Here is a 23200-nt window from a genome sequence, read left to right as displayed (position 1 = left end):
CAAACCATGTTATTTGTGACCAAATCTCCATGAGGCGGTCGCGATGCTCACAGCTATCATGCTCATCAAAGGCACTCAGAACTGGAAACATTAAATTTTTCAGAGGAAATGAAAGTAAAGTTATGCGTGCGGCTGCCGTGCTGAAACATGAAGCGTGGCTGCCGTGGATGGCATTTACCACTGTTAATTAATGATTCTTTCAAAAAGCAAGCATAATGCAAGAATCAAATATTCCAATTAAAACGTGTTTTTCCTCACGTGAGTTTTGAGACGAACAGTGGCAGAAAACAGGCAAACTCACCGCCACAGCCCGGCTTTAACAGGAAGCCAGGCAACTTTTGTTGGGACGGGGGCGGGGCCAGACAAAAACAGGAAGCAGGCGCTCCTGTGCCCGCCGGAGGATTTCCATGTTAGCTAGCGGGGCTCCCGTGCTCGTGGAGAGACCCGCGGCCCCCGCCTGTTAACCTGAATGACACGCTGGCTGCCGAGGGACACAAGAAGAACCTGGTGAGTGGGGTGTGAGGGGGATGTGTGCGCGCGTGTGTGTGTGTGCGACGGCGTGGGTGTCTCTGTATGCATGCGTGCGTGTGTGTATGTGCGCTCGTGTGTGTGTCTCTGGTGAGGTAAGGGGGGGGAGCGTGTGTGTATGCAGTGTGTGTATGCGACGGCAGGGGTGGGTTCTCTGTATGTATGGGTGCGTGCATGGGCGCTTGTGTGTCTGTGTATGCGCATGCGTGATGGGTGCGTGCATGGGCGCTTGTGTGTCTGTGTATGCGCATGCGTGGTGCTGTGCGCGCACTCGAGAAGGAATCTGAGACGGCGACGCTCGTGCTTGAGCTCCGCCTCACATTCCTTCTAAAACGCTGACAAAAGGTCTGAAGCAGACACTCTCAATGCTCACGCATTGAGAGTAAGGTCTGCTCGACCTAAAACTACCAACCATACACATTTTTTAAAACTAGACACCCATGGGATTCCAGGGTGGTGTGCCTTGCGGGGATCCCACAAGGTTTTTTCCCACAATGCCATGCACACCTCACCTAAAAACCCTGCATTCTACTTATATTTCTATGATGGAAACTTCCAGAATCAGCTGGAATCCCCAAAATTCCTACCACCCACCATTGTCCCTGCAAAAACGCTGCCTCATTTGTGGATGGCTTGTGCCTACAACAGAACGGATCAAACTAAAGTCTATAGGACACCTCACAGGGACTTATTTCTTATTTGATTTCTTTTCTGTACCTTCCATCAATGGCTTTGGCAAAGGAGTCAACACTCAACTTTCTATATTGCTTGAAAATGAAAACCTGCTACACTATACAAGGAGTTCTTAATTCATTGAAGAAGTCCGCGTCTTTGCATGTCCCTGTGGCCTCTGTGGAGTGCAGGATATTGGCAGTGTTGGTGGATCCATGGTGAAATCATGAATTTAAAATATTGAACACCTAAAGGCCCCTTTGTTTTGCCACTTTGCAGGGCCTGGATTATGCACGGTTCCAGTAAACTTTATCTAGAGGCCTGCCTTTTGCCCTCTGTAAGGTTGGGATCATTATCCGTTGACCTGTGTGTAGAATATTACCTGTGTTATTTGTTCTTTACTGGGAATCAAGCATACTACCTGATGTGCTTTCTTAGTATGGTATGTTTCTGTAATATTGTGAAAAAGGCAAAATAAAAAAAAGTTAACTTTTCTGCGACACTTGAAAACAACTTAAACTCTAAAATATCACGGTTACTCTTGGGAGTAACAATGTGAAGTAATAGTACTCGAAGGGGATGTTTGAAAATGTTTTGGAAGACCGGGGGGGGGGGGGATAATAGGTGATTAATGTATGAAGGGTATCAAGTATGCAGCTGGCCTCTTATTATGTGCTTTACTTTATTCTTGTATCTTCCCTGTCTGCACCTGTTCGACCACAGTGAGAAGAAGAGGCCATTGGTGTATAATAATAGGAAGATGACCAGGTTACATAGGAGTCTGTCTTGGATACACACTTGATTGTTTCTATGTTTAAACGTGGAAAAGAATAAAACATCTTTTTTAACTGATTGTAGGGGAAAGGGGACCTTTTTGATGAGGAGGGAGTGATGGACTTTGTGAAGTTGTGTGCCAGCTATGCCCTACCCCCAGACACCCAACGGCAATACATTGCTCTAAGACACTGGGTCACACAGCCCCACATACACCCACATACCAGTCGCCCATAAACAGCATTTGAAAAATGGTTTATCACCTGCCACTCGGATAAAAAACAGCCCTCAGACATATACTCCTTTCTTACTGCACCTCAACAACAAATTAAATCACCAGCGCAGCATGAATAGGAATTTTTGGGCCAAGGAGTGGCAGGACATAATACACAGAGCACATGTGTCCTCATGTAGTACAGCGGGCCACCGAATCAAAATTGCCCACTACTGGTACTATACTGCAGTGAGGATTGCAAAATGGAGGGTGCTTTAGACAGAGCAGGCGGGAGGGCACCTTGACACACTTACTGTGGGACTGCCCAAAGATCCAACAATTATAGTCCAAAGTCCTGTTGGATATAGATACTATTTATGAAACCGAGCTGCCCTAGTTCCCAAGCTGCATCTTATTGGGGCTCCTCAATGCCTTAACCTTCCTGTCGTGGAGGAGCTATTACTCTGGCCTTGAGTGCAGATAAACAGACTCTTATCTAGATGGGCCACAACTGTAGTTTCGACCCACTTGGATTGGTTCCACAAAATGTGGGACCTTGTGTGTATGGAAAAGCTGACTGCATGAGCCAAATGCATGCTACCGTGCTTTGATAAAACATGGGGCTCTACTATTCGATTCCTATCAAACAAATTTGTAGAATTTGTAGAATCTACGGGTGCTACGCCTCACTCAGGTGGTTCATAGGGAGGAGTTAATAATTTTCCTGAAGCTATAAGGCACATCCGTAAGCAGTAAGCACCAGTTAAGGAGACTCTCGCTTTGGCTGTCGGGCTTCCCTCCTTCTCTTTTTGGTTTTGTTTCCTTTCTCTCTCGATCTTTTTATTGATGTTTGATACAGGTGCCCATCCCACCGGCCTGTGGATGTAGGTGCCCGCTGATGTTATCAGTTCAAAATGCGAATAAAAAGATTTAAACCTTTAAAAAAAAATGATTTGGTGTTCTTGCTCACCGAGTAATAATTTCAGGCGTCTCTTCCAATGTTTCACGAACAAAGAGCTGGTTCTCAGCAAAAGCTGGAATGGTTGCGCTATTAATAAAAAAAAAATGGTATTAGAAATTAAATTATAACATGGGTACCACTGAGTTGGGTAATAATAAACATCTGTTATTCAGTGCCAAGATACTCTTCGCGGTGAACGTCCACTTTACAAATGCACATTAGGTTATTGTGATTTAAAATATGCATACCATTCCGTCAAATAGTACAGTAACACTTTAATCAAAACGCTTGTGGTCTTTTCCAACATTCGAGGGCTTTAACATTAAGAGTGACATGAGTGTAAACCTGTTAAGACCCGTGCAAATCCTTCCGACAGTTGGAGAAATTGGAATTACGCGATTCTATGGCAGTGCTTAATTTGAGCCAGTAGTTTCCAGCGTTTGGCACCAGTACTTAATTGTCAGCACCAGGGCTTGTGACAAGGTGGCGCTGTCTGGGTAAATCAGAGATGACCACATCAACAGCCAATTATTAATTCAATATCAAGTTTAAAAATGACAATTACCTGCCGCTCAAGCCATTTTTATAGTTTTGATGGCTTGGAATAGTCCAAATTGTCACACTTGCAGGAGTGTGATGGTCAGTAGTTGTGTTGTTATAATCATTGGCAGCATTAGCAGGAGCAGTATGTGGTGCAAGCTGCAGTGGCCTCCTGAGGAAAGCCCTGGCACTTACATTTTTACAAATTAAACACTGTAATCTACGGCCACAGGCCTTTCCACGGACTGTAAAGACTTGGCAAATACCACCATCTGCTGCACGATTTTAACAAAACAGATAGTTAGCAAATACAAACCCCTTTGGTAAATAGAGACTAGTAATCTTTCAGCAGCTGATATTGTTAATTGTCAATGCAAGATTAGTGACCGTATTACCTGTTTTTAACAGGATATTCCTGGATGCATTTTTGGCGCTAGAATAAAAAGTCTACAGGTAGTCTAACTCATTAATATCTTATTTTGGGAAATGCCTTGAAAAGAAGGAAATTCTGAGGCCCTCCAGGAAGTATCTCCCTTTTATGTTCCTGCACAGACCCAGGGAATGGCATCAACTCTTTACAATGGAGAATGGAAAAGAAGTGTAAGGAACCACATTGCTTTACAAACATGTTCACTATTAGTGAAGGTAAAACGTTGAAAATGTGATCACATGCAGTGCAGTGGTCGTGACTGAACCCTTGCGCCTTTAACCCTCTTCCATGCTGATGATGGCCCCCAGCCGTCATGCACTACAGTGCTCGTGTGCTGATGACGGCTGGGGGCCGTCATGACCGCACCCACGCTGAAATCTGCAGCACAGGAGCAGAATCGGCCCAGCATGGAAGTGCAGTTGGGATTATGTGCATTAGCCCAGTAAGGTTAGCAGCCAGTCCAATCCCGGGAAAACTGCAACTAATTCTGAACAGACCGAAGGTGTAGGTCACACAATATGCATGAATCTCAAAGGCTGCCCTGTTAACCCCCATGAAATACATATATATATATATATATACACATATATATATATATATATATATATATATATATACATATATATATATACATACATACATACATATACATACATATACATATACATATATATATATATATATATATATATATATATATATATCCATATCCAAACACACAACCTTTGCAAACAAGGATTCAAAATGAACACGTTTTTTTCCATTTACATACATTTTATGGGCAAGCATTTCGGACTTAGGATAATCTACGCATTGTATGCATCTTGTCAAATAGATTTCTGTTTAATGGATGATTTGACGAAGTGAGGACATTTATTTATTTATTTTGAATTTTATATAGCGCTGGCCAGACCCGTAGGTATCAGAGTGCTTTACATAAGGTTCCACAGAAATTACAAAATTACATCAGTTACACATTACATCAGTTACTAGAAAAACATTTCAAGAGAGTAGAAGACGAAATAAATGGAGAGTACTGTAGGTTTCCTCGATTCAGTCGTCGCTCTACATTCACCCAAAAAACTCATTCAAGGATTCACTTCTTGAAATAACAGGAGGATAAACTCTTAGCTACTACTTGTGCAGGAGCATTTATTGATTTATTTTCCAGTTTCATATAGTGTAAACTTGACCCGAAGGTATCAGAGTGCTTTACAGAAGGATGTCCAATATAATTCTAAAATGACTGGATTGATGACATGGCTTCAGGAAATCCACATATTAATGGTTTACATGCAATAAATCTCGATGGTCCGGTCTCTTCCTCCCCCACCAAACAATTTCAATGGCACAAAATATGAATTAGACCATCAGTCTTCCTATTTACCAAGCTACTGTTCAACGGACATTGAATATTATACCGAAACAACATGATATGAATTCTTTCTGTGGGTGACATGATTAGGTATATCAAACAATGTAAAATGAGGAAAGAAAGACTTTTCTCATATGCAAAAGAGGATTGATCCACGGGTCTAGACAGGGCCTCTATCAATACGAACATAAAAAAAAGGTCATATTGTTTACTGGTGCAGATCTAGCAGGTTTTTGCCACAGACATAACAGATATTAGAATTATCAACAGTGGTTTGTTTGGATGCAGAAGGATGAAATATTGATTTGCAGCTGGTGGGATTTGAACTAGAGAACTATGAGGCTCTAGAGGGATTCTCAGACATGAGAAGAGATTATCTTCAAACTTCGTAGGTCTCTGACCCTGAATTTCAAAGCCAAGCTAATCAAGAACATGTTATAGAACCGCCAGAAGGACTGGCTCATTGTAAGGGGGTATGTCAATACAAAACACCTTACTCACGTTCTCTACAAACTTAACTAGAAATCAAGAGCAAACCCCAAATTGCAGAAAAGTAACTGTGGTTGCTGATTTTCTTGAGAAGAGGTAACTAACCAATTAATGTAGTCTAGTTTGTTCAACATGAGACAGGATATGACTGTTTTCTAAAGGTTTACCTACTTCTGCATGGCACAGGCAAGGATTGACCAGCTGAAGACAGCCTATGTGTAGAGACATTGGTTGTAAATTGGGAGATGGTTCAAGTACGTCCGGTAAATTATATCTATTCTGGTTAATATCCCTAAATGATAAGGAAGTGCTAAGGAAAAATGTATCATGGCTAACCTTCCCACTCATAAAAAAGAGACAGCCTGGATGGAAAAGAAAACAAGTTACTTACCTGTAACTTTAGTTCCCCAGTATTGGTAACTTTCATAGATTCCCATGCTTTGTATCATTCCCCGTCGTCGGAATGGGAGTCTCGGTAACAAAAATACCATAGCTGTAGGTACAAAAGACAATGGAAAAAGGCCTAGGCCTCATTACCTTTTGTAGCATATCACCCTCTTTGTGTAAAAGAGACCAAACTTTTGGCCTCAGCCAATCAGAAGTGCCTCACCACTTAGAACCTTCCTGAAGGAACCTCAGAGCCTCAGATTTTCGTAGCCGTTGTGTACTGAGACACCATCTGTGCTGTAGGCTGAGCTTTCCCCGGGGAGGCGGGTGGGCGCATGGGAATCTATGAAAGTTACCAATACTGGGGAACTAAAGTTACAGGTAAGTAACTTGTTTTCTTACCCCAGTATTGGAACTTTCATAGATTCCCATGCTTTGTATCAGAGTAGCAAGCAGTAGCAAGATAATCACATTTTGCATCATAAATAATAGCAGTAGACAACATAACATTAGATACAAAATGCGAAAAAATGGAAGGTGGGAAGACAGGAAAGCTCACCATTAGTGGAAGAGGTTCCTCAGGACAGCCTGTCCAACTGCTGCATCTTCCTGCTGCAGAGATTCCAAGCAGTAGTGCTTGGTAAAAGTGTGAACGCTGCTCCAGGTCGCAGCTCTGCAGATGTCCTTAATTTGCACCCCTGCGAAGAGTGCTGTGGAGGAAGCCACAGATCTTGTGGAATGCGCTCGTATCTTTCCAGTCAGAGGCTTACCAGCAGCCCTGTGACAATGTAATATAGCACTTGTGATCCACCTTGAAACACCCTGTTTGGAGAGTGGAAGGCCTTTACTTGGTCCCCCGAAGGCCACAAACAGTTGGGTAGATTTCCGAAAATCCTTAGTACGCTGTAAGTAAAACTTCAAGCATCGCTGTACATCCAGTGAATGCAAGGCTTTTTCCGCCGGTGTGGAAGGCTGAGGAAAAAACGTCTTCAGAATGACCGGTTCATTCAAATGGAAGTCCGAGGGGACCTTTGGCATGAACCTAGGGTTAGTCCTCATGATGACAGTGTTCCTTTTGAATTGAAGGAAAGGTTCCTGAATGGTCAAGGCCTGTAATTCCCCTACACGCCGAGCCGACGTGAGAGCGAGGAGAAGAGCCAATTTCCACGAAAGGTATTTGATGTCAGAACGATGGACTGGTTCAAATGGGCCCTTCATGAGTTGAGAAAGGACCAGATTTAAATGCCACGTTGGTGGAGGTGGTCTCACCGGTGGATAGACCCTGAACAGACCCTTAAGAAACTGTTTGATTATCCTTGAAGACCATAATGAAGGTCCAGATTCCGTCCTCCTGAATCGTGACAAAGCAGCCAAATGGACTTTAATTGATGAGTGGGCCAGACCAGACTTGGCCAAGGACAGTAGGTATGGGAGGACCTGATGAGGTTTGGAATTGAATGGATCAATGTGTTGCTGTCGACACCAACAACAGAATCTTTTCCACTTAAGGCGGTAAGTTTTGTTAGTGGAAGGGGCCCTTGCTTGGGACAAAACCTCCCTAACTTCCTTAGACAATGGCAGGTTCATAAATTCTCGCTGCTCAGGAGCCATGCAGTCAGGTGTAACGACTGAGGGTCTGGATGTAGAATCTGTCCTTCGGACATCGTGAGAAGGTCCGGCAGAATTTGGAGAGGTACAGGAGGAGCGATCGACAGCAGATGGAGCTCCGTGAACCAGAACTGCCTCGGCCAAGCCGGGGCTACCAGGATCATCCTGCACGGTTCCATCTTGAATTTCTTGATTAGTCGTGGTATTAGAGGAATGGGAGGAAAAGCGTAGACAAATGTCTTCGACCAGGGTATCAAAAGGGCATTTCCCAGAGAATTTGGATGGGGAAGCCTGCTTGCGTAAGACCGGCATTTGCTGTTGGTCGGGGTGGCAAACAGGTCGATGTCCGGTTTTCCCCACCGGCTGAAGATTTGTTCCAAAATGTCTTGATTCAACTCCCATTCGTGGGTGACCGAGGCTGACCTGCTCAGTTTGTCGGCGTTTTCGTTGAGGACGCCCGGCAAGTGTTCCGCCATCAGAGACATGTTGTGTCGAATAGCCCAATCCCAAATCTGCTGGGCTTCTTGTGACAATGGGCGTGATCTGGTCCCTCCTTCCTTGTTCACATAGTGCATGGCCGTGGTGTTGTCCGTCCTGATAAGCACTTGTGAACCCTCCAGGAGAGGAAGAAACGATTGCAGAGCCAGACGTATCGCCCTGAGTTCTAACAGGTTGATGTGGAGGCCTTTCTCCTGGGGCGACCAATGCCCACTGACATGAAGTTCCTGCAGCACTGCTCCCCAGCCTTCCAACGACGCATCCGTCGTTATCGCTTGTGGAGACGGGTCGCTTGCGAAGGATAGGCCTTGGGACAAGTTGTCTAGGTCTGTCCACCATAGGGCCGCATTCTTCATTTCCGGAGTGATCGCCACTGTGTCGTCGAAGGAACCGTGGACTTGCCGCCATTGATTGTCCAGTTGTTCCTGCAAGGGACGCATCCTTAGTCTGCAATGGGGAACCAGTGGAATGCAGGACGATATTACTCCCAGCAGAGACTTGTAGCGGCGAACTGAAAGAGACTTTTTTGATTGCAAGTCTTGGGCCATCGTTTGTAACTTGTGCCTCCTTTCCAGAGTGGGAAAAGCTCGTGAAAGCTTTGAGTCCAAGATGGCTCCCAGAAACCGGGCTCTTCTGGACGGGATCTGGCAAGATTTCTCGTCGTTTAGAGTGAGACCCAGGTTTCGGAATAAATTGGTACACGCTTGAACCGCCTGTAGCGCTGCCTCTCTGGACGGAGCCTTCAGCAGCCAGTCGTCCAGATAGGGGAAGACTTGAAACTTGTGCCTCCGTAGGAAAGCCGCTACTGGAGCCAGCACTTTCGTGAATATCCTTGGGGCTGAACGGAGTCCAAAGGGTAAAACCCTGAATTGGTAATGGCTCTTGGCTACTGTGAATCGCAGAAACCTTCTGTGTGCTGGGTGAATCGGAACATGAAAATAGGCATCTTCGAGATCGAGTGTGGCCATGTAATCTCCTGGGTTGATTAGTTTCAAGATGTCCTGGAGGGACACCATCCTGAAGGATAGAGAGATGAGATAGGTGTTTAGCCCCCTGAGGTCTAAAATGGGACGCCACTTGTCGAGCGTTTTCCTCACCAGGAAGAACCTGGAATAAAATCCCTGGTTTCTCTGATTCGATGGAACTGGCTCTATCGCCCCTTTTCGGAGCATTTGTTGAACCTCGAGCCGAAGGAGATGCTGGTGTTTTGAAGGAGTGGCTGCCGGGGGCTTGGGTGGCGGAACTTGAGTGAACTCTAAGGTATGCCCTTTCCGAATGATGTTGAGCACCCAACGGTCCGATGTTATGAGGGACCAGTTGTGAAGGAATTTGTTGACCCTGCCTCCAACTGCTGATTTCCTGGAGGAGGGTCCAGTAGGAAGAGCCAGGAGGCCGCTATTGGCGCTTGGACGAGTCCCGTCCTCGCGCACCTTGCTTTCCTTTACTGTAAGGCCTGGAGTAGTTGGTAGACTGGCCTTGCCGCTGTTGGTAAGATTGGCGGTGCTGTTGGGAACCGGATCCTGTGTTGGAATACCGTTGGTGTTGGAAGGATCCTCTATACGTACCACCCCTGCCTCTGGCTCCCTTGAAGGGGGACTTCCTGTACTGAAGTGTTCCTAAAGACCTAGCGGTCTCTGTGTCTTTTTTAATATCTTGAAGGGTGTCGTCAATAAGTTTGCCGAATAGAGCCTCACCATCAAAGGGAAGATCCAACACTTTGTTCTGGACCTCTGGTCGGAACCAAGTAGCTTTAAGCCACCCTTGGCGACGGAGCACTGCCGCTCCAGCTAGTGAACGAAATGCCGTAGTAGCAATATCCATTGCACAATCGATTTCCATTGACGTCGCTTCCCCCTCTTTCAAAACTTTCTTTGCCTCCGACATTGATTCAGGAGGTAACTGGTCAAGGTACGGGGAGACATCGCACCAAAGTTGACGGTCGTACCTTCCCAGGATGGATAAGGCATTAGCCGCTCTCACCAGCAAACTCGCCATCGCTGAGAATCTTTTCCCAACATTATCTAGCCTCCGTCCTTCCTTGTCCGGAGGAGTTGTCAGCGGTGCCGAAGGGTTGCGCGATTTCCTCTGCGCTGCCTGCGAGATTACAGAGTCCGGTTTTGGATGACCTTTCAAGGCCGCTGGGGCATCATCGGTTGCTCTATATTTCTTTTCCAGACGCGGTAGTACCGGCACCACCGTCGCCGGGTGTGTCATGGTCTTTAGGCCCTCTTTCCATACATGATCCACAATCGGAATAGATCTGGCATTTTTCTGGAAAGGTTCCTTAAAGTCATATAAGAAGCAATCCGTGGTGACTTTAGGCATTGCCAACTTAAATCTTGCCGCCGCCCTCTCCATTAGCTGATGGAAACCTCCAATATCCGCCGGCGGGGAGTCCGCTGGGTCCGGATTTGGTGATGCGGGATTGTCAATAATGTACTCATCATATTCCGTGTCAGGAATAGAGACGTGATCCGAATGTTGATCCTCATCCGAAGATTCATCAACATCATGCGATCTTGGTACCCCAAAGGATTCCTGAGGGACGGTTGTTTGAGGCTGCGGAGAGGCTGGAGCCGAGAGCGTAGGTGGCACCACTGACGCCTGAGTCGTGGAAGGCGTAGCAGGTGTTGACGTAGTTGGCAAAGGCCTACTGGCCTTAGACTTATAGTCCTGCAGCATCCTATGAAGATCCTGTAGGAAAGATGTTGGCACTGAAACCATTCCCTGGTCCGAGTGCCGTTGTTGATACTGACCATGACTATGATCATGCTCCTCGTGGGTGTATTCGCCCTCTGAGTCGGTGTCCTGACATTTGACAAATAGTTGCGAAGGACTATTGGCATAACTATATGCATCTTGGTCATCTTCCTCTGACTGACCCTCTTGCAAGAGCATTGTTGGAAGCAGAGGGGACACTGCCCTTGGAGAAGTCATCTCCGGTGTAATCCGCGTCACAGAAATGGTGATACGCTTTTCCGTGGCCAAGATCGTGGGTTCCGTCGTCGACGGTTGTACATACGCCGTCGAGATAGGCGTCGTGGACGTTGTCGTCGACGAGACTGTGGACACACCAGCCGTCGTCATGGTCATCGTAGTGGTCGTCGACGCTCTCGTCGACGAGACCATCGTCGACGACATCGTCGTCATTGTCGTCGACGGGACTCTCGTCGTCGACACTGTCGTCGTCGCCTTCGTTGGTACCATCGTCGACGGGTTCTTCGTCGACGGGTTCTTCGTCGACGGGGCCTTCGTCGACGGGGCCTTTGTCGTCGACTGGATCTTGGGCGTCGACGGGGCTCTCGTCGACGGCTCCTTCGTCGACGGCTCCTTCGTCGACGGCTCCTTCGTCGACACTTGTGTAGCCGGTGCCTTCGTCGACGGCGCCTTCTCCGCCGTCGACGGTCTCGTCGCCGACGGGCCTCCAGTTGATGGCGCCTTAGATGACTTAGTCGACGGGTCTCCCGCTGTCGACGTCTTCGTCGTCGAGGACCTAGAAGTCCTCTCAGAAGACTGGCTTTGAGGCGTTTTGAAGGCTGTGGAAGTCTTCGCGCCAGCAGACTGCGTAGAAGGTCCATCCCTCTCCTTTACACTTCCGTGAGGAGATTTGCTGGGACCTTGGCTCTCAGACTCACTGGGGGTCTTTTTTGAGGCCTTAGAAGATCGACTGACAGAAGAAGAAGGGGAACCCCTACCCCTTTTCACTGACCTTCTAGTAGATGTCATCGATCCAGCATCTTCACTGTCGCTGGAGACAGAATCCTTCCTCGATTTAAGCTTTTGCAGCCATGTCAGGAGCCTACCCTCACGGTCCCGGAGGGTTTTGGCAGAAAAAGAGCGACAGATTGCACATTTATACACTAGATGGTCAGGATAGAGGCAATAGATGCAGTCCTCATGCTTGTCCTCCACAAACAGCCTTTTCTTGCCACAGGAGGAACAAGGCTTGAAAAGCGCTTTTTTCTTCACAATCTCCGACATACTGGCAAACAGCAACAATCCTGAGAAGAATCCAAAAAGATCCTGAAGAAAAAACTGAGAAAAAACCTGATGAAATCCTGTAGAAGTTGTAGAAGTTGAGCAGAGCTCAATGGAGACTCCCTAGCACAACGTGCAGTAGAAAATCTGAGGCTCTGAGGTTCCTTCAGGAAGGTTCTAAGTGGTGAGGCACTTCTGATTGGCTGAGGCCAAAAGTTTGGTCTCTTTTACACAAAGAGGGTGATATGCTACAAAAGGTAATGAGGCCTAGGCCTTTTTCCATTGTCTTTTGTACCTACAGCTATGGTATTTTTGTTACCGAGACTCCCATTCCGACGACGGGGAATGATACAAAGCATGGGAATCTATGAAAGTTCCAATACTGGGGTAACAGTAAAATGCAAAAGCATAAGATGGCGTACTAACAATTTCACTGATTAAGAACCTCCTGTAGGAGTTAGCTCCTGTGTTACCTACTCTAGTTAGGGTGATACGTACCTTGCTCAATAGAGAAATAAATGACATTAATGAGTATTGAGACTTCTGGTCTAAGGAGCAAATAACTAGCCCGTAAGGCATCTATCCTTTAGTACACACAGCATTATCAGGAAAGTTAGCCTCAATCAGTGCGTTACAATGAGAATGATCTACAGTAGGCAAGGTACTGCACCGGCGTACCACTACTTTTCTCAAGCTTACTGTGCTGTTTATCCAGGTTCTTTTATCCAAGTGGATGACGGTTACCTCCCTCAAATACTGCCAATTTGCTCCTTTGACGGTGATGCTGCTGCTCAGCTACTGTCTGCATCCACAGCTTCTCCAATGTACAAACTTAGGCTGCTACACAGTTCAGACTGTCATCTAATACAGGTAGGGAAACTGCTCTATCTCTGGCCAATGATGTGGATTGAAGCCTGACTGTTGTTTCTGAATCTTTCATCTGTGTTTTTGCTATAGATCATGTGACAAATTTCTTTTCTGGGACCCATTAATTGAAAGACTACCAGTTAAAAGCAGTTACTAAGATAACACAACAATATAATTGTATTTCTTTCCTCAGCCTTCCACCACCATAAGCATACCACTTATTATCGTGTCTATAAATAGAGTGGCTTGAGTTGGCATTATTGCAATCTGAACCTTGTCTATTATACTATCTGGAAATAATACATCATATATGAGATATTCATGCACTCCAATAGACAGCATTGCATAATTGCATTTCAGAACACATCATTCAAATTTGTATTAACAGACAGAAGGGGTACTTTGCAATTTTACAATAATTCTTAGTATACTTTCTAAAAGATTTGTTTGATGAGTACCTATAAATTATATTTGTATTATCCCTTAGGTTACAATATATTCATACTTCCGTTTCAATTAATTGTAGAAAAATTTGAATGTCATAATGAATCATCTGACCTTGTATCGGACTTAACTTGTGGCTGATGGGTTGGCAATATGGTTGTTAGGGAGCCTCTTGTGGTCTGCTTGGAGTAGAAATGTTAAATATAAGTTTTCAGAATTAAAGGAATAAAAGTTCTATTTAATTGATTTTTTTTAATCAATAAAGTACCTCAGACTTTAGTGATTCCACTGGTGACTTGTTAAAGGCACTCAATTTCCTTAAATTTGTATCATGGTCCTCTTCGCTGTTGCCAGAAAGTAGCCTCTCAGAGGAACCTGAAAAAAACAATTGCATTTTATGTAAAGCAGTTGCCACTAGGTAGTTACAGATAGAATGGTTAGAGAATTCTTTTTTGTTCTCTAATAACTTTGGCACTGTTTGACAAATCTTCATGAAACTTCCTGGAATGTTTCGGGGTTGATCCATCAAGCGGGGGAAGAGAAAACTGGGTTCCCAAAATGAAAAAACCCCACTGCATTTTTCATACACATTTTTGGAGCACGATAGCACAAAAACAACTGAAAATTTGATAGGAGGCTAGATCTTAGTCCAGAAGGCGCGCCTTTTTATATGATTAAATATGTACAGTAGTGTTTGAGAAATTAAGGCTGAAAATTACAGATATCTACAAAAAAATTGTATTTGCAGAAGAGGGTTCCTGAGAGCACTCTGATTGGCTGGCGACAACGTGAAAAGAAATGTTGTGGTTGCCATTACAGAACTCAGACACTTAATCCCCTGTCCTGGGAAAGATTTTAAAATATATATATATATAAGTGGGCAGGGTAGGGATATCTTCTCCCCCTTGCCCATGTATGTGAGTTACCAAAGGGGACGTCGTTAAAAAAAATGACAGTTGTTACTTATTTTTACGTAAAATGACCCCTGGGGTGGGTGAGGGCCTAATGAAATACATACTGGGAAGGGGCGTGCTTAGGGCCCCCTCCAGAATCAATTAAAGCCCAGGGGACCCCATCCCACGGCCCAGCATTATCATGAAAGATGAGGAAGGCGAGCGAGGTCCCCCTTCCCGAGCCTATTACGTGCCCCGGAGACCACATCCCCTGGGAACCATCATTACTATGAAAGGAGAGGGTGCATGCAGCCCCCTCCCTGAGCCTAAGATCCCAGGGACTCCATCTCCAGGGTTGGCTCCTATTATATGTCCTGGATACCCCACTCCTGCGATGCAGATTCCTTGCCCGCATGGGCAGGGAAAACCTGTCTGGTCCCACCCGGTGGGAGCTGCAAAAGTGCTCCAGCTGGTTGGGAACAGACTACCTTCTCTGCCTTTTTCTTGTGGGCAGGGAAAATTAGATTTCTTCTGCCTACCGGGAGAGAAGAAAAGAACCTGTTCACGCCGGGCAGGAGCAAAGTCGGCTCTCCCTGCACCAAGGATGGGTGCATGCAGGGGAATCAGTGGGGCAACGTGGCCATGGGGCTTCCCCCCCACGCCTCCAAAATTTGTGTATTGAGGGTGCCCCGGATGTGGGCTTGCCGCTCCCCTTACAAAATGCATCCAGCCATAGAAATGGAGTCCCCATGGCCTGTAAAGGCTCAGGGAGGAGGCTGTACAACACCACCCTCCATTAAGTGAATGCTCGCTAGGGAAAATGGGGCCTCCAGGGGCCTGTAAAGTTATGGGGGGGAGGGGTGCTGCATTCCCCCTCCCCATTTAAAGAATGTTGACCCCGGGTGATTGGGTACCCTGGATGTAAAGGCTTGGGGAGGGAGGCTGCTGGCCCGCTCCCCTAAAAAAGAATGTTAGTCCCAGAGGATGGGCTCCCCACAGCCTGTAAAGGCTCAGTAAGGTGGATCCAGTGTCTCTCCCCTTAAAAAAGAATATGGCCCAAGGGAAAGGGACCCAAGGTGCTGGTAAAGGCTTGGTGGGGGGCTGTTTGCCCTCCACTCCTTTTAATGAATGTGGCCACAGGGAAAAGTGTCCCAGGGGCCTTCCAAAGTTCTGGAATTGGGGTCACCCACCCTCTTCCCATAAAAAAGAAATATTTTTGCCCCAGGGTATGGGCTCCCTGGGGCCAGAAATGGTTTGGGGATGTGTGCTGCATGGTCTCCTCCCCTTTAAAAGAAGTTGGACCCTGGGGCATGGGGTTTCCTCAGCCAGTATTGGCTCCCCCCTTGCAGGCAACCCCACACTGTGTACGGCAAAAGGCAGTGCAAGGAACTGGGCTGGCTGCCCGTGGGGCTTTAGATGCAGGGTCTGGCCATAGGCCCTGCAACCCACTCTGCACATGGCCAAAGGCTAGGCAAGCAGTGGAGCTGGGTTAATCATTTTTCCAGGATCCCATCAGGGCCTGATGATTTGATATTGATTATGATGCCAATACATTTCTGCTTTTAGTAACCAAGACACTGCCATGTTTGTCATATTCATTGTTATTTGGAAGCGTAATAAAGCATAATGACTAGATTGTCAACCTGGACAAAAGAGATGGATATTTTCCCTTAGAGCCTTTACAATTGTTCCATCACTTTAGATGTCCAATCAGAGGCATTCAATACCTTGTTTTCACAAAATTACAGTTCTGAGAGAGAATTCTACTTGTAAGGAACTACTGTTTTGTGCAACAAGGTTATAGTATCTCATGAAATTACTGGATATCCCTCTCAAGTCAGCAGTAACTGTTTGAAAAGTCTTCAACAAGGCCAAGATATTGCTAAATGTACATAGATCTTGAGCTAGATCCAAGAGCTTGAAATCTTCACAAATCATCAATACCCTTGAGTCTTTACTATATGTCACTCTCCAGTAGGATGTAACAGCCTGAATTTTTTTTCACAAAGCTTCAATAATTTAAGACATTACCAGAAGCCCGCCACCAGTCAGATGCTATTACTTGACATGTCATTCACAAAACTCAGGGTGGACCTTCAACATATAAACTTTGAACTTTATAAGTTTAATGATTTACGATTTCTTTTTAAATGATGTCAAATGTGTTTTATGATGGGTCAATACTGCAGCTTTCAATACATGTCTTCATTGCTATGGAAACCATTATAATAATGGGGTAACCCTAAAGGTACTGGACCTGGGTAATTAGTAATATTAACAAACAGTGGTCCGAGACCCAAATTTTTGAAAGCGAGAAATCAAAATTTAAGTAGTTCACGGTGTGTATTAAATTCACAGACCTAAACACAATTAATGAAAAACAGAAGAATAGGCAACAGCAACAACCTCAGACTCTTTCATAGCATTTAATCCATTTTCTGAAACAAGATTCAATCTACAAATATTTTACATTTTATATACAATGCCCCGTATCTAGAGCGTGCAATAAAGGAAAAGAAGGTGTTGAAAGGGCGTGATCGTGAAAAGGTGAAAAGGAGAGGTTTCACACAGAGTATACAAAAATTATTCTGTATTATTCAAGGAAAAACCAGTCAACAAAGAACTGGAACAATAGTTCCTGGCCACTTAGGTAAATCAATATGTAGTCCTTCTAGTTATTCAAGAGACTCTGTCCAGGGGTTTACTGACGCGTGTCTACTTTGAAGCACCGTGCCTATCCTGCAAATCTGCCGGTTAAGGTTTTGGATCGGCGAGGGAATTTTCCTTCATTTGAAGCGCTTATAATCAGCCCAATTCAGGGTAAATTAAAATGTGAAGACTTCTCTAAGCAGCACAATTAACAATGGATTGTGATTGAGGAGACATATATTGTTATATGGTCTCAGTATTTTGATAGGAACCCCCTACGCACAGAACAAGAGGTTCTGTACATTACCCCCATTTGAATTATTTGGACCAAGTTACCTTGGAAGACATTACGCCTACTTCATCCTGTGAAGGGGTCATCTGCCAGACCCCTTGCCCCGTTGCACCTGTCCTGAGGAAGACTCGCATGGCCCAGGCATAACCAACCGGAAGGCCGCAAGACGAGTCGAAACGTCGACATCTAATAATACCTGGACCACTAATGTTAATTCCCCCCAGTGCAGACATTGACACATCTTATGTCTCTTGAATAACTAGAAGGACTACATATTGATTTACCTAAGTGGCCAGGAACTATTGTTCCAGTTCTTTGTTGACTGGTTTTTCCTTGAATAATACAGAATCATTTTTGTATACTCTGTGTGAAACCTCTCCTTTTCACCTTTTCACGATCACGCCCTTTCAACACCTTCTTTTCCTTTATTGCACGCTCTAGATACGGGGCATTGTATATAAAATGTAAAATATTTGTAGATTGAATCTTGTTTCAGAAAATGGATTAAATGCTATGAAAGAGTCTGAGGTTGTTGCTGTTGCCTATTCTTCTGTTTTTCATTAATTGTGTTTAGGTCTGTGAATTTAATACACACCGTGAACTACTTAAATTTTGATTTCTCGCTTTCAAAAATTTGGGTCTCGGACCACTGTTTGTTTATATTATTCATTGCTATGGAAGTAGGGGATGAAAGGTTAATATTCTTGGATACCTGCAGTCACATTTTATGTGGATGTATACATTTGAATAAGCAAAATGCAGCCACTTAAGTGAGGTGAGCAGAACCATTGTCCTGTACTGCTTGCTGTGTTGGGAGGAAGTATAATTGGAGTGATATATGAAAAAGACCAATTGAAAAAGAAGGTTGACTAAAAGGCAAGTATATTTATTGTGATTTAGGATTGTTTGGAAAACATGAGGCTGGTAAGACACTAAGAGTTGTTTGTAGGTCATATCTAAAAGCAGCACACGTTAATTAACCTAAAATACTATAGCTGTCTTCAAAGTTCTTAATTAATTAATTATTATTGAACATATGTTATAAAATTTTCTACATTAGGTTGTCAAATTTTCATACTGCAATGACTGAATTGACCAAGATGTCCTAAAGTAATAAATCTGCATTGAAAGGCAAACGTTTCCAATTAGTCATGTGGAAAAAGAGATTTTAGTTGCTTTATTGGATATGACCTAAAATGACTGTATTTTTGGACTTCTTCTACCCTGAATATTTGTTATTGTATTTTTTTGATTGATTCATGCCTACAAGTCATCTTATAGAACACTGTCATAACCTTTAGTCACTAAATCACCCCATATATACTCTACAGTGTTTTATCAAATGTATCATGAGGGTATTCTTAATTTTACAAAAGACACTAATATCACAGAGCTAACTCTCGTTGTATCTTAAGGTACCTCTCTTTGCCTTACTATTCCCCATTCAACTGTACATGAAAAGCTGTAATGCTCTTAGCTCAGGAGCTATAAAAATAGCCAAACTCTAGATATTATCAACAGCTTCCACATTTTTAAAAGTTTCTCTCTGCATGCGCTAGACCTGGCATCTTTGACCTGGTTTTCCCCTAACTATTTGCCTTGAGAGCTTCTGTTTTTACTGCTTTCATTTTTGCCTGCCCAAGGACTTTACACATTTTACCACTGGTAAACAGTGGCAACATGTTTGAGTTCTCTGCTCAAAACAAGGTAATAATGGCTTATACTCAATTGGCATATTTCATTTACTTATACGTCTCTAGTAAAGTGCACTGCTTGTGCCAAGGGCCTGTAAATTAAATACTACTAGTGGGCCGGCAGCACTGTTTATGCCAGCCCCTTGAGTAGCCCTTTAAAAATAAACTGTTAACAGCTCAAATCTTCCTTTTTAATACCTATACGTCAGCCCTAAGGTAGACCCTGGACAGCCCCAAGTTTTTAAGTTTGTAAGTTTTACATGTCTTGGCAGTGAAAAACTCATATTCATTTTTTAACTATTGCAAGGCAAGGTCTATCTCTTCCATAGGATAACATTGGAGTTGCCTTACTACCTTGTATAAGTGCAATTTCCAAATGGGAAGAGATGATAGATTCAATTCATCAATTAAAAAAAAGTCTTTATTGCGATTATTCATCATATAAGACAGAAAGTTAATAAAATACAAAATACAGCTGTGATCAGCCATAAATACACCATAAAACAGTCACTGCAATTCACCATTAAAAATATAAATATCTGTATTAAGATAAAATTCGTTCATTTCCTTAAAACAGAATTAAATGTATCATACGCATAAGACTTTACATGTTTCTACAACCAACGGGTTGAAAACCCATAAAATTCCAATTCATAACATGCCATACCCAGGCGTATCATGACTAGCTATTAGGCCCTCCATTTTTTCCCGAATGGCCCAAGACCAGCTCAGGAACTTGGCTACCCCTAATACTGCGGTATCATTGGAACCAGTTTTCAGTAGCTTTTTAGCAATCAACGCAGAATTTGTTCCCTTAGATCTACATAGGGGTTTGAGCCACGTCCTTTGCTGTTGGTGGTAGGCAGGGCAAACATAGTAAGTGGTCAATATCTTCTATGCAATCCGGGCGGAAGAGGCACTTATCACCAGTATCTGGTTTCCATTTACATGTGAACTTCCTAAGCGGAAGTGACTCAACTCGGAACTGGTGGTAAAGCTTGCAATCTCTTGGTTTTGCCATTAGATCCCAATAACTTTCCAAACTTGGTTCATCTTGGAATTCATAGAAAACACAAGACAGGGATGGACTTGTCAAAGTGGAAAATCTCCTGATTTTAATAAGATTCCAATAAGCTGCTCTATAAATTACTTTTGGTGGAAATTCGGCGGACGCTGGACTGTCCCACAAGTCCCTCATCCCCATATCAATGAGCATAGCTTTAATGCTGGATAACCATAGAATCTTGTTCGAGCGGTCCAATCCCCTAACTTCAGTCAATCCCCTTGCGAATAGGTGTAATTCTGGGGTGGTCCGAAGCCTTCTCCAGAAAACCTACATCCTATACCATGCAGTGTCCTCAATTGCATGGCATCCAAGGTCTAAAAGGAGGGGGATGCTGGGGGTCGATTTGGGGAGACCCACAATTGATCTTAAAAATTTGATCTGGGCTAATGCAAAGTGGGTTAGATTAATAGATCCCCAAATCTCAGCACCGTATAAAATTGCGGAAATCATTTTCGTGGAATATATTTTAACAGCGGGGGCTATAGGCTTAGTTTGTGACCCCCTATGTTCCTTTATCAATGCTCCCGCTAGCTGTGAATGTTTCAGCGCAAGTAACTTCACTTGGGGAATCCAGCTCAATTTTTCACCAAAGGTGACAACTAGATAAGTGAAGACGTTGGTCTGCTCCAAGAGTTTCCCACTCATGAAAACTCTTGATATAACAGGCCTGGTCCCGTGGAGTACCATAAATTTAGTTTTCTCCACGTTAACCACAAGTTCATGATCGCAGCAGAACTCCTCAAAGCGGGACAGTGCCAACTGTAGCCCCTGTCTCATTTTAGATAAAATCAAGGTGTCATCTGCGAACATGAGCAGTGGCACCCTTTGGCCGGCTAGCATGGGCGCATCTGTAGGGTAATTATCGAAGTACCGCACCACCCCATTTATGAATAGTGAAAATAGGGTGGGGGCCAACACACACCATTGGGGAAAGACCTTCCCCACTTTAAACTTCTCGGTGACCTCACCCGGTTTCCCCCATCGAACCTGGGCATAGTTGGAGTTGTGGAGTCTAACCACAAAGGCCAATAGTTTCTTGGGCATCCCTAATCCTAAAATAACATCCCACAATTTCGATCTTGGAACTAGGTCAAATGCAGATTTTAAATCCACGAAAGCAGCGAAAACCATTCCCCTACCCAAAAGGACCTCCTTCCAGTAGAGCAGGACGAATCTGAAGACTTGATCCAGGGTCCCCATGTGAGCCCGAAACCCTGCCTGTAGTGGGGTTAAGATGTTTTCTTCAACCATCCAGCTCTGGATCCTACCCAGTAGCACTCGTGCTATGATTTTTTGCAGTGCATCGATGAGGCTAATGGGTCTATAGTTGGCCGGGACGGAGCGATCCCCCTTCTTGTAGATCAGGATGATTTCTGCTCCGGACCAAGATGGAGGGATTGGGGCTCCCCCCCGCTAGTGAGTTGATGAAATTCATAATGTATGGGATCCAAATGTCAGGGTCCTGCTTAAATAGGTCGGCTGGGATACAATCAGGCCCGGGCGCCTTACCACATGGGATGATCTTTAAAACTGCCTCGACCTCTTTGGTGCTAAATAGCAAGGGGGTATCTATAGTAATGTGCAGGGCAGGGGCTTCACTTTCTGTGCTCTGCTGAAATTGGGATTAAAAAAGTGCGACCCAATGCTGTGGGTCCACATTGTTATTTGGAACAATCGACCTCTGCCCATTCACCCATTTTATTAGGTCCCAGAACTGGATAATGCTCCTGCCTTTACATGCTAGCAGCAGGTCCTGCCATCACTCCTCATCCCAGTCTCTCTTTGCTTTCCTTAGAGTAGACTTATAGGATACTCTAGCCTGATGGGTATTGGGATGATTCCTTGATTTGATCGCTACCACAAGGGCTTTAAGTGCCAGCCTACATGAGTCGTTGTACCATGAGTTGGGTTTAAGCTATAAGTGCTTCCTTGCTGGCTTGGTATTAATGAAGAAACTTTACAGTGGTAACGTGTTTGAGTTCTCTGCTCAAAACAAGGTAATAATGGCTTATACTGAATTGGCATATTTCATTTACTTATAAGTCTCTAGTAAAGTGCACTGCTTGTGCCAAGGGCCTGTAAATTAAATACTACCAGTGGGCCTGCAGCACTGTTTATGCCAGCCCCTTGAGTAGCCCTTTAAAAATAAACTGTTAACAGGTCCAAATCTTCCTTTTTAATACCTATACTTCAGACCTAAGGTAGGCCCTGGAAAGCCCCAAGTTTTTAAGTTTGTAAGTTTTACACGTCTTGGCAGTGAACAACTCATATTCATTTTTTAACTATTGCAAGGCAAGGTCTATCTCTTCCATAGGATAACATTGGAGTTGCCTTACTACCTTGTATAAGTGCAATTTCCAAATGGGAAGAGATGATAGATAGATTCATGTTTGGTGTCTCTGGAATCCTAATTTAAAATCCTAATTTAGGGTTAGGATTTTAAATTACAATTCTGAAAATGCCACTTTTAGGAAATTGGCATTTTCTTGCCTTAGTCATGTAGTGCCTACAGCCTGTCTCTGGCCACATGACTGGGAGCAGTTTGGCTTTGTGTATTTCTTCCTGACAGCAACACACAATGGTGTGACTGGATAGGCCATCACTGCCAGGATGGGAGGGGGAATCTAGGCACACCCTGACTTACACCTGAATAGATTGTATCCTGCCTCCACACAAAGGACTGCATGCCCCCTGTAGGTAGTCTGGAGCCAGGGTAGGGAAGGCAGGGCGTCTGTACACTTCAAATGAATGCCTCTAGAAGCTTCTCCCTGCTTCCAAGGCACAACAGTGTATACAAGAAGGACTCAGACACCACCACTTCAGTACACTTCTGCACCTGTG

The 23200-nt window shown here is 44.4% G+C and overlaps 1 protein-coding gene across 25 annotated transcripts in view; it reads right to left on the bottom strand.

Annotated features, from left to right (window-relative positions):
* PPFIBP2 (PPFIB scaffold protein 2) overlaps positions 1-23200 on the bottom strand; it is a 1093831-nt gene that overhangs the window by 172053 nt on the left and 898578 nt on the right. For 18 of the 25 annotated variants that reach the window (XM_086955895.1, XM_086955898.1, XM_086955882.1 and 15 more), the window contains 3 exons: positions 14034-14140; positions 13880-13947; positions 3159-3236 (listed from right to left, as the gene is read on the bottom strand). In XM_086955895.1, coding sequence (XP_086812021.1) covers positions 3159-3236; positions 13880-13947; positions 14034-14140 — 253 coding nt within the window. The remainder of the gene's footprint in view (positions 1-3158; positions 3237-13879; positions 13948-14033; positions 14141-23200) is intronic. The other 7 variants (XM_086955897.1, XM_086955903.1, XM_086955885.1 and 4 more) reach the window with 1 other exon arrangement.

This window comes from Lissotriton vulgaris, chromosome 2_1 (genome assembly GCF_964263255.1).
Source record: "Lissotriton vulgaris chromosome 2_1, aLisVul1.2, whole genome shotgun sequence".
Lineage (NCBI taxonomy): Eukaryota > Metazoa > Chordata > Amphibia > Caudata > Salamandridae > Lissotriton > Lissotriton vulgaris.
Note: the sequence above shows the minus strand (reverse complement) of the source record. Positions and strands in the feature narration are given on the sequence as shown.